The sequence below is a fragment of the Schistocerca gregaria genome, chromosome 5 (assembly GCF_023897955.1).
Source record: "Schistocerca gregaria isolate iqSchGreg1 chromosome 5, iqSchGreg1.2, whole genome shotgun sequence".
Classification (NCBI taxonomy): Eukaryota; Metazoa; Arthropoda; class Insecta; order Orthoptera; family Acrididae; genus Schistocerca; species Schistocerca gregaria.
Genome location: NC_064924.1, coordinates 171,750,468 through 171,766,977, shown reverse-complemented (window position 1 = coordinate 171,766,977; position 16,510 = coordinate 171,750,468). Strand labels below are relative to the sequence as shown.

Here is a 16,510-nt window from a genome sequence, read left to right as displayed (position 1 = left end):
TCCACTGTTTCCGATGTGATAGTGAAGTGGAAACGTGAAGGGACACTTCCAGCACAAAATCGTACAGGCCGACCTGGCCTGTTGACTGACAGAGATCACCGACGGTTGAAGGTGGTCGTAATGTGTAACAGGCAGACGTACACTCATGGAAATTGAAATAAGAACACCGTGAATTTATTGTCCCAGGAAGGGGAAACTTTATTGACACATTCCTGGGGTCAGATACATCACATGATCACACTGACAGAACCACAGGCACATAGACACAGGCAACAGAGCATGCACAATGTCGGCACTAGTACAGTGTATATCCACCTTTCGCAGCAATGCAGGCTGCTATTCTCCCATGGAGACGATCGTAGAGATGCTGGATGTAGTCCTGTGGAATGGCTTGCCATGCCATTTCCACCTGGCGCCTCAGTTGGACCAGCGTTCGTGCTGGACGTGCAGACCGCGTGAGACGACGCTTCATCCAGTCCCAAACATGCTCAATGGGGGACAGATCCGGAGATGTTGCTGGCCAGGGTAGTTGACTTACACCTTCTAGAGCACGTTGGGTGGCGCGGGATACATGCGGACGTGCATTGTCCTGTTAGAACAGCAAGTTCCCTTGCCGGTCTAGGAATGGCAGAACGATGGGTTCGATGACGGTTTGGATGTACCGTGCACTATTCAGTGTCCCCTCGACGATCACCAGAGGTGTACGGCCAGTGTTGGAGATCGCTCCCCACACCATGATGCCAGGTGTTGGCCCTGTGTGCCTCGGTCGTATGCAGTCCTGATTGTGGCGCTCACCTGCACGGCGCCAAACACGCATACGACCATCATTGGCACCAAGGCAGAAGCGACTCTCATCGCTGAAGACGACACGTCTCCATTCGTCCCTCCATTCACGCCTGTCGGGACACCACTGGAGGAGGGCTGCACGATGTTGGGGCGTGAGCGGAAGACGGTCTAACGGTGTGCGGGACCGTAGCCCAGCTTCATGGAGACGGTTGCGAATGGTCCTCGCCGACACCCCAGGAGCAACAGTGTCCCTAATTTGCTGGGAAGTGGCGGTGCGGTCCCCTACGGCACTGCGTAGGATCCTACGGTCTTGGCGTGCATCCGTGCGTCGCTGCGGTCCGGTCCCAGGTCGACGTGCACGTGCACCTTCCGCCGACCACTGGCGACAACATCGATGTACTGTGGAGACCTCACGCCCCACGTGTTGAGCAATTCGGCGGTACGTCCACCCGGCCTCCCGCATGCCCACCATACGCCCTCGCTCAAAGTCCGTCAACTGCACATACGGTTCACGTCCACGCTGTCGCGGCATGCTACCAGTGTTAAAGACTGCGATGGAGCTCTGTATGCCACGGCAAACTGGCTGACACTGACGGCGGCGGTGCACAAATGCTGCGCAGCTAGCGCCATTCGACGGCCAACACCGCGGTTCCTGGTGTGTCCGCTGTGCCGTGCGTGTGATCATTGCTTGTACAGCCCTCTCGCAGTGTCCGGAGCAAGTATGGTGGGTCTGACACACCGGTGTCAATGTGTTCTTTTTTCCATTTCCAGGAGTGTATATCCAGACCACCACACAGGAATTCCACACTGCATCAGGATTCACGGCAAGTACTATAACAGCTGGGCGGGAGTTGACAAAACTTGGATTTAAAGGTTGAGCGGCTGCTCACATATCACACATCACGCCTATAAATTCCAACCGACGCCTCGCTTGGTGCGAGGAGGGTAAACATTGGTTGATTGAACAGTGGAAAAACGTTGTGTGGAGCGACGAATCACGGTACACAATGTAGCGATCCCATGACAGGGTGTGGGTATGGCGAATGCCCGGTGAACGTCATCTGCCAGCTCGTGTAGTGCCAACAGTAAAATTCGGAGGCGGTTGTGTTATAGTATCGTCCTGTTTTTCGTGGAGGGGGTTTGCATCCCCTGTTGTTTTGCGTGGCACTATCACAGCACAGGCCTAAATTGATGTTTTAAGCACTTTTTTTGCTTCCCACTGTTAAAGATAAATTCGGGGATGGCAATTGCATCTTTCAACAAGATCGAGCACCTGTTGATGATCCACGGCCTGTGGACTGGCCTGCACACAGCCATGACCTGAATACTACAGAACACATTTGGGATGTTTCGCAGCGCCGACTTCGTGCCAGGCCTCACCGACCGACATCGATCCTGTCCTCAGTGCAGCACTCCGTGAAGAATGGGCTGACATTCAGCAAGAAACCTTCCAGCACCTGATTGAACGTATGCCTGCGAGAATAGAAGCTGTCACCAAGGCTATACTGCATTCCAGCATTACCGATGGAGGGCGCCACGAGCTTGTCAGCCATTTTCAGCCAGATGCCCGGATTCTTTTGATCACAGTGTATCTGCCACTATCATTATTGTTATTACTGTCATTAATATTTTTATTACTTCTTTCCTTTCTCAGACGTTATGTCTGGTTAAAATGGAAAGTGACGCGGACCTTGATCAAGCGTGACTTCCTTTTAACTGTACAGTTTATGTTACATTGCATTTAGGAACTTTCGGGTAATTGAACATGTATCAATAATTACAGATTTCTGTATTTGTATATATACGTTTGGATGTAGCTGTATTGCGTTGATGTACTGGTGGATATTGTGTGGTATGATTCCTGTAGTTGATAGCATAATCGATATAATGTCAACTTTATCCTGATGCCACATGTCCTTGATTTCCTCAACCAGTTGGATGTATTTTTCAATTTTCTTCTCCTGTGTTCTTCTGTATATTTGTTGTATTGGGTATGGATATTTCGATTAGTTGTGTTAATTTCTTATTTTGATTGGTAAGTGTGATGTCAGGTTTGTTATGTGGTGTTGTTTTATCTGTTATAATGGTTCTGTTCGAGTATAATTTGCATTCATCATTCTCCAGTAAATTTTGTGGTGCATACTTGTATGTGGGAATGCGTTGTTTTATTAGTTTATGTTGTGTGACAAGTTGTTGATGTATTATTTTTGCTACATTGTCATGTCTTCTAGTGTATTCTGTATTTGCTAGTGTTGTCCATCCACTTGTGATGTGATTTACTGTTTCTATTTGTTGTTTGCAAAGTCTGCATTTATCTGTTGTGGTATTGGGATCTTTAATAATATGCTTGCTGTAATATCTGGTGTTTATTGTTTGATCCTGTATTGCAACTATGAATCCTTCCGTCTCACTGTATATATTGCCTTTTCTTAGCCATGTTTTGGATGCATCTTGATCGATGTGTGGCTGTGTTAAATGATTCAGGTGCTTGCCATGTAGTGTTTTCTTTTTCCAATTTACTTTCTTGTATCTGTTGATGTTATGTGATCTAAAGGGTTGTAGAAGTGGTTATGAAATTGCAATGGTGTAGCCGATGTATTTATACGAGTGAGTGCTTTGTGTATTTTGCTAGTTTCTGCTAGTCCTATAAAGAATTTTCTTAAATTGTCTACCTGTCCATAATGTAGGTTTTTTATGTCGATAGATCCCCTTCCTCCTTCCTTTCTGCTTAATGTGAATCTTTCTGTTGCTTAATGTATGTGATGTATTCTATATTTGTGGTATTGTGATCGTGTAAGTGTATTGAGTGCTTCTAGGTCTGTGTTACTCCATTTCACTACTCCAAAAGAGAAGGTCAATATTGGCATAGCATAAGTATTTATAGCTTTTGTCTTGTTTCTTGCTGTCAATTAGGTTTTCAGTATTTTTGTTAGTCTTTGTCTATATTTTTCTTTTAGTTCTTCTTTAATATTTGTATGATCTATTCCTATTTTTGTCTGTATCCTAGATATTTATAGACATCTGTTTTTTCTATCGCTTCTATGCAGTCACTGTGGTTATCAAATATGTAATCTTCTTGTTTAGTGTGTTTTCCCTTGACTATGCTATTTTTCTTACATTTGTCTGTTCCAAAACCCATATTTATATCATTGCTGAATACTTCTGTTACCTTTAGTAATTGGTTGAGTTGTTGATTTGTTACTGCCAGTAGTTTTAGATCATCCATGTACAGTAAAAGTGTGATTTTGGGTTGGTATGTTCCAGTAATATTGTATCCATAATTTGTATTATTTAGGCAGAACCAGAAAGGACTTAATGAGTCTCCTTGGTATATTCCACGCTTAATCTGTATTGGCTGTGATGTGATATTATTTGAATTTGTTTGGATATTAAGTGTGGTTTTCCAATTTTTCATTACTATGTTTAAGAACTTGATCAATTTAGGACCTATTTTGTGTATTTCCAATATTTGTAGTAACCATGAGTGGGGTACACTATCAAAAGCTTTTTGGTAATCAATGTATGCATAGTGTAGCGACCTTTGTTTAGTTTTAGCTTGATGTGTCACTTCTGCATCTATTACCAGTTGCTCTTTACATCCTCGTGCTCCTTTGCAACAGCCTTTTTGTCCTTCATTTATAATTTTGTTCTGTGTTGTACGTGTCATTAATTTCTGTGTAATGACTGAAGTTAATATTTTGTATATTGTTGGTAGGCATGTCATGGGGCGATATTTTGCTGGGTTTACTGTGTCTGCTTGATCTTTAGGTTTCAGATAAGTTATTCCTTGTGTAAGTGTGTCTGGGACTGTGTATCGGTCTGCAATGTAACTGTTAAATAATTTAGTTAGATGTGAATGTGTTGAGGTGAACTTCTTTAGCCAGAAATTTGCTATTTTATCTTTTCCAGGGGCTTTCCAATTGTGCATAGAATTAATTGCTTGGGTGACCTCATGTTGCAAAATTATCACTTCAGGCATTTGTGGTATTGTCTTGTACGTGTCTATTTCTGCTAGTATCCACCGTGCATGTCTGTTATGTTGTACCGAGTTTGACCATATGTTACTCCAGAAGTTTTCCATGTCTGTTATGTTTGGTGGATTGTCGATTTTAATGTGTGTGTTATCTATTGTCTGGTAAAATTTCTTTTGGTTTGTGTTGAATGTTTGGTTTTGTTTCCTTCTATTTTCAATTTTTGTATCTTCTAAGTCGTTTGGCCAATGCTTTTAATTTATGCTTCTTTTCATCCAATTGCTCTATCGCTTCTTGTTGTGAGACTTTACCTAACCTTTTTAGTTTTTTGTCTGATATTTCATTTCTTACAAATTGTGTTAGCTGTCCGATGTCTTTTCTCAGTTTCTCAATTCTGATCTGTAGCCTGGGTTGCCATGCTGGTTTTGTGGGTTTCTTCTGTGTGTTGGTTGGTTCCTATCTCTGCCTAGTGTGTATATTTAGTGTAGTGAGTGCTCCTATATAAACCAGTAGTTGTAACTCTTCCATAGTTGTATTTTCATTTATTTTGTTGTGTATGATTGTGTTCATAGTTGTTATTGTTGTTTCGACTTGTGGGTTATTTGGTGGTCTATAAAAGAATGGTCTAATGTTTGTATTTGTGTCTCTGTATTCTATATACATCAGCTGAAATTTTTCTTCTATGTCTAACATGTGTGTCACTTCGTGTTCTGTTTGTGCTTGTTCTGGTGGCTGTATTAAGATTTCGTTTTCCTCTGATTGTTTAATTGATACGAGTTGTTCTTTGTTTGTTTGCTCTGGGATGTTTGAGTCCATTAGTGTATTTCCTTCTTCTTCTGATTGCACATTATTTTGTTCCAGTATTTGTTGTACTTGTTGTTTGATGTTTTCTAATTCTGACTGGGGTATCCTGTTACTTTTGGTTATTACACGGATCTGATCAGCTAGTCGTTGTTCTGTTAAAAATTTTAATTCTGGGTATCTGGTAATAAATGTTGTGTATACCTGTGGTCTGTATCCAGTTGTGTTCGTTCCTAAGTTTGTTGCTTGGTAATAACAGAGCATGAGGTGTCGGTTAACTTCATCTGACCATCTCATTCTCTGTCTTTGTTTTCCTTCTATGGTGGTTGCAGGAAGCATATCCTGCAAAACACCTCTATTTGGATTTAAATCATTTTCTGTGTGGCTAGCAGTGCCGTTACCATTGTGGACGGGCATAGGGCTCAAGCGTCGTCCCCGACCATGACAGCGCTTCTCCGAGGCTTCATTAGTTCTGTCCTGAACCAACTAATCACACTAAAAGGGGGGTTATCCCTATTAGTGGTTTGTTCTTTTCGTCGCCTTTTACGACTGTCACAACATACCGGAGGCCTATTCTTATTATTGTTATTACTATTATCATTATCAGTGGTAGCACCAGCAGTAGTACAAGTACTGCCAGTATTAACTTTATTATTATAGTTCACAGCCAGAGAGTATTATTTATTGACATTGTCAACATACACACTCATATCGTTTTAATACTATTTTCCATACTAAATTAGTTATTTGTTAGATGTAAAAAGGCTACTGCACGTGCATGTGCGAAACCCTGGTCCGATGTATAATGACCCTGTCCAGATTAGGTTAAATAAATAAAAATAGCGTTCCTGGCCTCAACTGTTCGACCAATCAGGTGGCAGGATTTTTCTTATGTTGCGGCTACTTTCAACTAGTACCTAGAGAGGATATTGTTCCCATTTTGATGAGGATGTGCCACGCCAGCAAACTGGCACGCGGGAAACATCAGAACACTGAAGGTCCTGTGAAGTACAGTACTGCAGCAATTTACGAAACCCATTTAACACAAATCTTACAAGTGTAGTATCTTACCCACTAGACCATCACAACTACACAGCAGGAATTAATAAAGAAAACGCAGAAGTTGCGCTAGAGCACAGGAAAGCTGTGTCTACAAAACTTCCTCCGAAGTTCTAGAAGGGAAACATAAAATAAGAAATACGAGAGGCCTAAGAATCTGGAATCACAACAAACTAAAACTATGAAGACAATAAAAAGTGTATAAAACCTGTTTACAGATTTTTGAAGAATCAGATAAGCTGATATATAATTAGAAAAGAAATATTGTTAAAAGGAATGGTAGGGTGTTCCATTGTTGCACCAGTGCGGTTGACAGCTACTGGACAGTCGATGGTGTATGTGTAGGGGTGGTGCAATCCACATCCCCAGTGCATCCCACATGTGCTCGACGGGATTTAGTCGGGGGCTCAGTAGGATTCAAGTCAGAAGAATGGACAAGCCCGTCCATTCGTCGAATATTCTCTCTATTCAAGAGCTCTTCCACCAGCGCAATGCGATGCGGTCACGCATAGTCAGCCATAAAAATGAAGGCAGGTCGAATGCAACCTGGAAAGACGCACATGGGTAAGGACTACTGTGTCACAATAAACGTGACCAGTGAGTTAACGTGTTCAAAACTTTTTAGGTCAGTAAGCCCGTGCAAAATTGTGGACCGCAACTCCATAACACGTTGACCACTAAAACGATTATGTTCGAAAATTCTGGACTACCGTCATATGGTGAAAGGTAGGAACACGAAAATGCGGACAGTAACGTAGTCATTACTATTACGTGTAGTTGCATGAGTAGTACTAAAATACTAATGTGCTCATTAATGTTAACAATAATCATACACACATATAATATAAACTGACTCGTTCCACAACAATTCGACAAAAGAATCGTTCAATTGATCTATGGAACATAATTAACTAACTATCTAACATCGCTGATTGCACAGGCTAATCCTATGAGGTGCGACAGTAAAGTAATGAGACTGATTTTCTTCGCAAGATGTGGAAACCCTGCACGCTTGCGTAGGCACAATATCTTCGATTTTGGTGTATAAGCTGCTTCTAGTCCAAGCGGCACATCGATGCAACTGCTCAGTTGTGAGTTGTGCTGTGATAAGTTAACACGTGTTTCTGTCTCTTGTCACGGAAATGGAACTGCATAATATTGCGCAACAGTATGCCATTTCTTTTGGCATTAAATTTGGTGAAAACGCGACGACAACTTACGGTAAACTTCAGAAGGCTTTTGGAGAGGAGGTTATGTCAAGAGCTCAAGGTTTTCGTTGGCATAAAACGTTTAGTGAAGGCAGAACGAATGTTGAAGATGAAGACTGCGGTGGACGACCATCAACCTCAAGGACGGATGTCAACTTGGCCAGGATGAGTGAACTCATACGATCTGATCGAAGATTATCCGTGAAAATAATTGCAGAAGAACTGAACATCAATCGAGAAACGGTTCGTCTAATAATAACTGAAGATCTTGGTATGAGAGAGATTTGTGCAAAAATTGTCATCAAAAATCTCACACCAACACAGCGAGACACACGGAAAAAAGGTGGCAGCCGACCTGTTAGAGCAAACGGAAATCAATCCAGAATTGTTGAGCCGTGTTATCACTGGTGATGAAAGTTGGTTTTTTCAGTACGATCCAGAGACAAAACGCCAAAGTTCACTGTGGTGCTCAAAGTGAAAACCCAGACCAAACCAAGCTCAAAAGTGAAATGCATGTTTGTATGCTTTTTTGATTCCAGGGGAATTGTTCATAAAGAGTGGGTGCCTCCTGGACAAACAGTTAACCAATATTACTACAAAGAAATTTTAGAAAGACTTCGTGAAAGAGTTCTTCGTGACCGTGCCAACATAGCTGATAATTGGCTTCTGCATCACGATAATGCGCCATCCCATACTGCTCTGTCAGTACAGCAATTTGTAACTTCAAAACAAATTTCAGTACTACCACAGCCACCTTATTCACCAGATATCGCTCTGTGCGACTCTTTACTATTTCCAAAAGTCATAACGGCGGTCAAGGGACACCATTTTCAAACAACACAAGATGTCGAAAAAGCTGTGACGAGGGTCTTGGAGGATATTACAGAAGATGAGTTCCAGAAATGTTACCGTCAATGACAGAAGCGCTAGAAAAAGTGTGTGCAAGCAGAAGGTAACTACTTTGAAGGAGACAACACTAAACTTGACTAAAACGGTAAGCAACATTTTTTTTCACATCAGTCTCATTACTTTATTGTCGCACTCGTAGATGAATGAAGGTATTCTTTTATTATACCTCTCTTTAAAAGATCGAAATAAATGCAGAATACAGCATGTAAGGTATACTCCAGGAAGATATGTGCAAGAGTACATTTAATGAATGCAGTATTTCTTTTATAGAAGCAGAATGGTATTAGGAATGGAAGACTTTACTCCGACAACGCGTTCACTATACAACTGACAGAGAAAAGAAGAGAGCGTAATTATGATGCTCAGAGCGTTTATAGTTTATACATGCAGAGTTTTGAATGAATAGTTAGCTAACTCTTCTGGAGCACACTGGAATACAGGGAGCACCCCTGTCATATACGCAGATTAAAAATCTCTTCAGAGAGTGGAAATGTTTAGATCACCGTGGTTTAATAATATCACACGTCAACACAAGTCAAATTAAAAAAAATGGCTCTGAGCACTTTGGGACTTAACATCTGAGGCCATCACTCCCCTATAACTTAGAACTACTTAAACCTAACTAACCTAAGAACATAGCACACATCCATGCCCAAGGCAAGATTCGAACCTGCGACCGTAGCGGTCGTGCGGTACCAGACTGAATCACCTAGAACCGTTCGGCCACACCGGCCGGCACTTGTTAATTCGCTGATGACCATTAATTACATAAGCAAACCGCAAATCGCTGCCCATAAACTGAGCCTATTGTTCGCAGAATGTAATATAGAAGTCCCTATTGATAAGAAAAAAGTAATGGCATTTACAGGAATCCTTTATGACGAGATAATGGAGATTGTAGAAAAAGTGTAACTACCTTGGGAATCTAATACGTTACCTAGACGATCAAGACATAGATAAAAAGACTTGTAAATTTCTAGAATATGTGTGGCGCTATAAACGAAACCTAAAAACTAGGTGAGGAAAGAAATGTAACATAAGATTTTGTAAAACGACAACAGTTTGTAAGGACGCTGTAAATTCGAAGGATCGACACATAATTTATTTCTCTTCTTTTTCAGTTTATTATGTTATTTATTTTGAAATATCTCCGTGTATGCGTCTGTGTGTTATAAATGTGACAACCAGTCCAGCCTGTTAGGAGAGTGTGGAGTTATTTTTCAGTTAATCGTATTTTCTTTTGCAAAATTCTTATTTTTTTTAGAATTTTCAGTGATACATTTTCGATTGTTTTCTAAAAGATTTAAATGATGCGCAAACATTAGAGTACACAGTGTGAATGACAGTAAACATTTTGTTAATGTTTGAGAGAGAACTGCACTACTTAGGGCAAAAATGTTATTTGTTGTAGAGCAAGGAAACGAAGAGTCGGTCGACAGTCAGTAAAGCGCAAAACGTTTGGCAGCAGTGGTGTGTAATGGCGGCGCCCAGCAGGACAGACGTGGTTCGATCTAAATAAAGTGGCAATGTGTAGAGAGGGGGGGGGGGGGGGGGGGGAGCAAGCCGAGTAATGTCATGAAGAATTAGCAAAAAGATTTCGCCGCTGGCACTAGGGGAGAGAGGAACATACCGGTTCGCCGCGCGAATTACGATACCTCCTTTGAAAATGCTTACGCCTACCGGTATAGATAAGTGTAGTAAAATTTGTAAAGTGCAAACTTAAGAGTTTTAATTTTCAAATCAGGCAACTGTAAATGATATAAGAATAATTCAGAGGATGACTGTTTGATCCATCATGATAAAAAATAGGCCTGTCGTGAAATAGACAGAAAGAAGTAAGAGCTGCGTTGAAACAAAATTATAATTTTGAGTTGGGTAATTTAAGTTCATTAATGCTATTTCGACAAAAAATAATTTTTGAAAGACTAACGTTTTTCGCTTCCATTTATTGTTCAAACTGCATTTTATATTTAAAAATCACTAGAGACACTTCACGCTATTGTACTAGCTGCACACTATATTCGGTATCTTGTTGTTTTCAAAATTTGCAGAGTTACTTTTGTGGATGCTTTTCTGTAGCTACTTCAGTTTTGTAATTTTTGAGCACATTTCTCACGGTGAGCAGCGGTTTGGCAAAAAGCACAATAAAAGTGGACGCAAACAGTCTCGACCGTAAAAATGTTTATTTTGATGGTAACCGGTTTTGGTCAGTTTTTGACCATCCTCAGACCCTCATACCATGATGGTAATTCAGTGCTGATAGGCCTTATTATAAATCGTTGATAACACTTCCATCGACCTTGCATATAGCTTAGAATTTTATCTAACTTACTTCATTTAAAAAATACACACGTGAAAGTACAGTAATCATACTACTGGAGGTTGAATTTTTTTTCTTTTCTCTCTCTCTCTCTCTCTCTCTCTCTCTTTTCCTTACTGGAATAGGTGTTGAAATAGTAAAACGCGACGGTAACAATATAAATTTCTGTATTTCTCTAGAGCAGTGAGACCTGAACTTCTGCAGACAACAGTTAAATAAGATTCAACATGTTAAAAGAGGTTTCTGAGAACTGTGAAAGAGTGTACAAAATTTGATAGAGTAAATAAGATGATATTAGAGCAGAGTTTAATTTTGAACCAAGGAATGATTTAGTAGCTGGATGTAGAGATAAATGAAAGAACCACATGGAAAGAGTATCAGAGCCGCGATTGCCACTACAAGCCATTAAAAATGTACCACATGGCAGATTACATGAGAAAGAGAAGATGATGATGACATTTTCCGTTGATTTGTCTATGGCGTTAGATATTTCTTGAACCTTCAGTCATCGATGATACCGTATTGTACACTTTCTCTAGTTTTTTCAACTCTGCCTGCAGTTTGGAATCTCCTTCACACGGAGTAACATAAGAAAAATATAGTCGCTTTGAATTTAGCTTCCAGTTTCTCAGTCGTCACAAACGAAGAGACAGGTTTACAAATTTCTGCCGAAGTTGGATAACTATTTTTCGCGTTAAAGCCGTCCAAAAGATGAAATTTTATATCAGAATGATATTTCAGTTTAACCATTTGACTGAAAAGCACTTAAGTCAGCAGCCTAAACAAAAGATATTAACTTAGAATTGAGACTTACTTTATTGCGTGTCATGTAACCAAAACATGGAAAACTAAAGTTCATTTATATCAGTGCCACTTTCATACCCTCAAATAACACATTTCACTGTTGCTGTTACTAGATAGCACTTTAACTTGGCAAGTTGTGGGAAATATACTGCAGAGCACAATTGAAGGATAACCTTCTGGAAATCCCGTAACTGTCTACCATTGCGACGCAGAAGTTTCAACTTTGACTCACAGTTGCCTCCAAGCATTCTCTGTGACGGTGCAAAAGCGTGGAGCTCTGTCACCCTCGAGTTCGGCAACTTCAAACAGCAACATGTCTGCACATTCAAAATAAAAGGCCAGAACTCAGTAGTTTACGTGATCTGTAAGGTGAGTTAATGATATCACACTGACGCTATATGTATCCATTACTCTACCCAACGCCACCGTGGATGTGTAACCTGTTGGGGAGGCTGTCACGCCCGCTCTTACCCAAATTTCATCCCTTAGTTCGACGCCTCTGCGATGGAGGTCAGAACCACGAAGCCCAGCATTCAAACGGCGCATGTTTGCTAAATAGGGCGGAATCGACACGAAAAGGCCTCAGGATGTGGCAATGAAGGGCGCCAATGAAACCACCCGTTCCTTAGGGGCGTTCATTTTCACACATTACTCACTCGAAAACGACAGTTTGTAGTGCTGTGTACAACAAGACGACGTTATTGACAAATTTTGCAACTGCTGTCATTCCCCTTTTCTAAGAACATCGGCGGGCTGCAGCCCCATTGAACGTGCTGTGATGCCTTTGTAATGTACTGTGATTGCAAGTTTTGATTTGCTATTCGGGATGGAACCACTAGCGACCATTCAAAACTATTCGACGAAATCTGTACGTGATCGCCAGCGGAAAGGGTATTTGTGCTTTATCACATCTCCTTCACTGCGCCCTTCTGTGGAATGTGCACGGAGGTCTGCGATATTGACATGTAATTGAATGAAATGGCAAAGGCTGCCTCTTAGACTACCGGATTTTGCAACACCCTTGGTCCAACTCGAGCGCCTTTGTTGGGCACTTTATAAATATCCATGTACAAAGATGCTCACTCACAATCCCTACCTGTAGTCGGGACGAGTTACCCACTTCACAATAGCGCCTGCTGGCCGCAAACGAAATCAGAGGGGCGTCGAAAGTGTTGCCTACCTGACAGGCGGCTAGAGATCGCTAGGTGGATGTCTGTGTAGAGATAATTTTACAGTGCCCAACAGAGGTGCGTAGGTGGTACCGATGGTGTTGCCCAACCGGGGGTCTTAAGAGGGATGAATTAGGACAAAACCCCTTTTCTGTTTCTGATCACATACAAATCGGATCAAATCGGGTCGAATCGGGGGATGGTAGCAGTCCCGAACCGCGCGACTGCTACGGTCGCAGGTTCGAATCCTACCTCGGGCATGGATGTGTGTGATGTCCTTAGGTTAGTTAGGTTTAAGTAGTTCTACGTTCTAGGGGACTGATGACCACAGATATTAAGTCCCATAGTGTTCGGAGTCATTTGAACCATTTTGATGGAAGCAGTGACAAAATTTGTCAATAACGTCGTCCTGTTGTGCATCGCACTGCCAACTATCGTTTTCGATAGCGAAATGTGTGAAAATGGACGCCGTTAGACAACGGGTGATTTCACTGACGCAAATTGGGCCACACCCTGCGGCGTTTTTGTGTCGAGTCTGCCACGCATAGGAAATCCGCCTGATTTCGATGCTAGGCATCGCAGTTCTGACCTCCATCGCAGAGGCACCAGCAAAGAGATGAAATGTGGGTAAGAGTGATACGTCCATGGTGGCGTTGGGTAGAATTGTGCTGAAATTTGGTGCCAATGTGGCATCATTAAGCCACCATGCACCTCAAATGAAGTTCTGAGCCCTGACCTTCCTTTCTGCATACGCCGACTCCTAGCTGTTAGAAGCGTCGCCTAACCCGAGGGTGACGTCGCAGTGCGATACTCATTTTGCACCGTAATAGAGAAAGATTGTAGACACCTTTGACACAAATTCCAGAGTTATGCGTCGTAGTGGGAGATAATTACGGGGTTTCGAAACTGTGATCCTTTAATTGTGCTGCGCATTGTATAAACACAGAAGGAATAGGTATTTCCTCGAAAAGAATGTGGCCGTTAACGAACCGGCGTCAGTGTGTGTATATTTTTCGATACGAAGGGAAATGAAGCTGAGAGACTTACCTTTCACTACTTTGTCGAGGTACCTCATTTGCAGGACGGAATCGCACGTGAAGGCCCACGTTCTGTCTGTCTCATCCTGCAACCTCTTCTGGATATCCTGATTGACAGCCAGCTCGTGGAGAGCAAAGCTCAGAGTTGCAGATGATGTCTCAAAGCCAGTGATGAGAAACATCAGCGCTGTAGCTTCTACATCCTGTAGCGGAAGCTCTGAAAAATTTACTCGTTTTCTTTTCATTTTCACGTTTATACTGCGCAGATAAAGTATTTGTTATGAAAAAATACTGCCTAATCAGAAAAATACTGATTTTAGCTTCGTAAATGCGTTACCTTGATCTAAATATACAGCGTTCAACAAATTGGGGAAAACACAGGGAAGGTGCGGTACTTCTGTGGAAAGCTGCCAAGTCCCAGCTTTGGCATCACTCGAGGCAAGCAACAGCATAAATCGTATTTCCCGTTCCTCAACGAACCAATATCAGTTCTGAATTACAGATGGCTGGCGACTGTGAAGGTTACAAATACTGATGAGCCAAAACATTACGACCACCTACTTAAAAACGTGTTGGTCCATTTCCCGAACGCAAATTAACAGCGATTCTGTACGCCATGGATTCGACAAGTACTTGACACGTTTCCAGACGTTTGTGGCACCAGATACCTTATCACAGGTCACACACTTCCTGTCATTTATGTGCGATTGGTTTGTAGGCGCAGAGCTGGAACACGATAGCGTCCCAGTTCAGTTTCATCTGATTCAGATAAATCGAATTTGATGGCCAAGGCATCAACGTGAGTTCACTATCATGCTACTCGAACCATTGGAGCACGATTCTAGCCGTGTGAAAAGGACAGTTATTCTTCTGGAAGATGCTGCCGCTGTTGAGGAAGACATCAAGCATAAGTGTTTACAGGTGGTCCCTGACAGTGTTTACGTAGTCCACAGATGTCATAGTGCCTTCGATTAGTGCCGCAGGCCTCATGGAAGCCCAAAGGAATGTCCCCCATAGCATAATACTGCTCCCACCCGCCTGCCCCCATGGCGCACTGCATGTTTCGAGCAACTGTTCGTGTGGATGACGGCGAATCTGGATCTGTTTTAACAATAAACGGGATTCGTCCGACCAGACGACAACATTCCATTGATCCGCGTCCACTGCTATCAAAATTGACGATGTTGCTAGGTCAACATGGTGACACGTAGGGGTCCTCTTCTGCGGAACACCATGTTCAACACTGTGCGCTGAAGAGTGTGCTCCAAAACACTTACGCCTGCACCAGGACTGTACTCTGTCGTCAGATCTGCCACAGACCGCCTGCTTTAGAGAGCGGGAAAGCCTCGTAGCCCTATGTTCTGTGATGAGGTACGGACGTCGAACTTCTTGTCGCCTTCTCAGAATTCTTCAAGCACTTTCCATAGATTTTCATGACAGTAGCACGCGAACAGCCGACCAACTTCGCCGTTTCCGAGATCTGGCTTTGTTAAAGTAGCTTAAGTCGGTGGATTTCCTCATTTGCGCTACTTACCGTCGCTAGAAAGATTCCACTTTCGTCTCTGCTTCGCTCATATACCTCTCTTACCGTGTCACGTGCCCTCAGAGTCACCAAGCAGCACACAGCCTCGCAGTGGGCAGTGGTCATAATCTTTTGCCTCATTAGTGTAACTTTTTGTGCGTGTCTTGATATTTTACACCTAATTTTAATACTACGCTGTGGTTCACTGGAGTGGAGGTGGAAAGGGAGGGGGAGCTACAAAGAAAAGCTGTGCTAGTTGGATTTTTTAATTTACGTACTAAAACTACATCTGTGCTTTCCATAAATAAATCAAATAAATTTGAAAAATCCTGCTAGTACAGTTTTGCTTTCTAACCCCCTTCCCCCAACCCCTTCACATAAAATGTAAAAATATCACGTTCAAGATATGCACAAAAAAAGGTATGTAATCTTCACAGTGAGAAGTTCTGAAAGATCTAAGTCGGAAAAAGGCCCCAGGAGTAGACAATATTCCGTCTGAACTACTGATAGCCTTGAAAAAGCCATCCATGACAGAACTCTTCTACCTGGTGTGCAAGATGTATGAGTACCATCAGACTTCGGGGAATAATTCCAATGCAAATAACACAGGTGCTGATAAGTGTGAATATTATCGATCTATCAGCTTGATAAATTCTGGTTGCAAAACAGTGACACATATTATTTAGAGAAGAATGGAAGAACTGTTGAAGCACACGAGGCAATACTGACGCTATGTTTCATCTTAGAAGATAGATTAAAGAAAGATAAACCTGAGTTTATAGCTTTTGTAGATTTAGAGAAATCTTTTGACAATGTTGACTGGAATACACTCATTGAAATTCTGAAGGTAGTAGATGTACAACATAGGGAGCGAAATATTATGCATAACTTCTACGGAAACCAGACGACATTTATGACTCGAGG

The 16,510-nt window shown here is 42.0% G+C and overlaps 1 protein-coding gene across 2 annotated transcripts in view; it reads right to left on the bottom strand.

Annotated features, from left to right (window-relative positions):
* Nucleotides 1–16,510, bottom strand: part of LOC126272520 (cytochrome P450 6k1-like) — an 87,498-nt gene that overhangs the window by 24,564 nt on the left and 46,424 nt on the right. The window contains exon 6 of one of the 2 annotated variants that reach the window (XM_049975426.1): nucleotides 14,075–14,281. The exons of the other annotated variant lie outside the window; for it this stretch is intronic. Coding sequence (XP_049831383.1) covers nucleotides 14,075–14,281 — 207 coding nt within the window. The remainder of the gene's footprint in view (nucleotides 1–14,074; nucleotides 14,282–16,510) is intronic. 2 annotated transcript variants of the gene reach the window in all.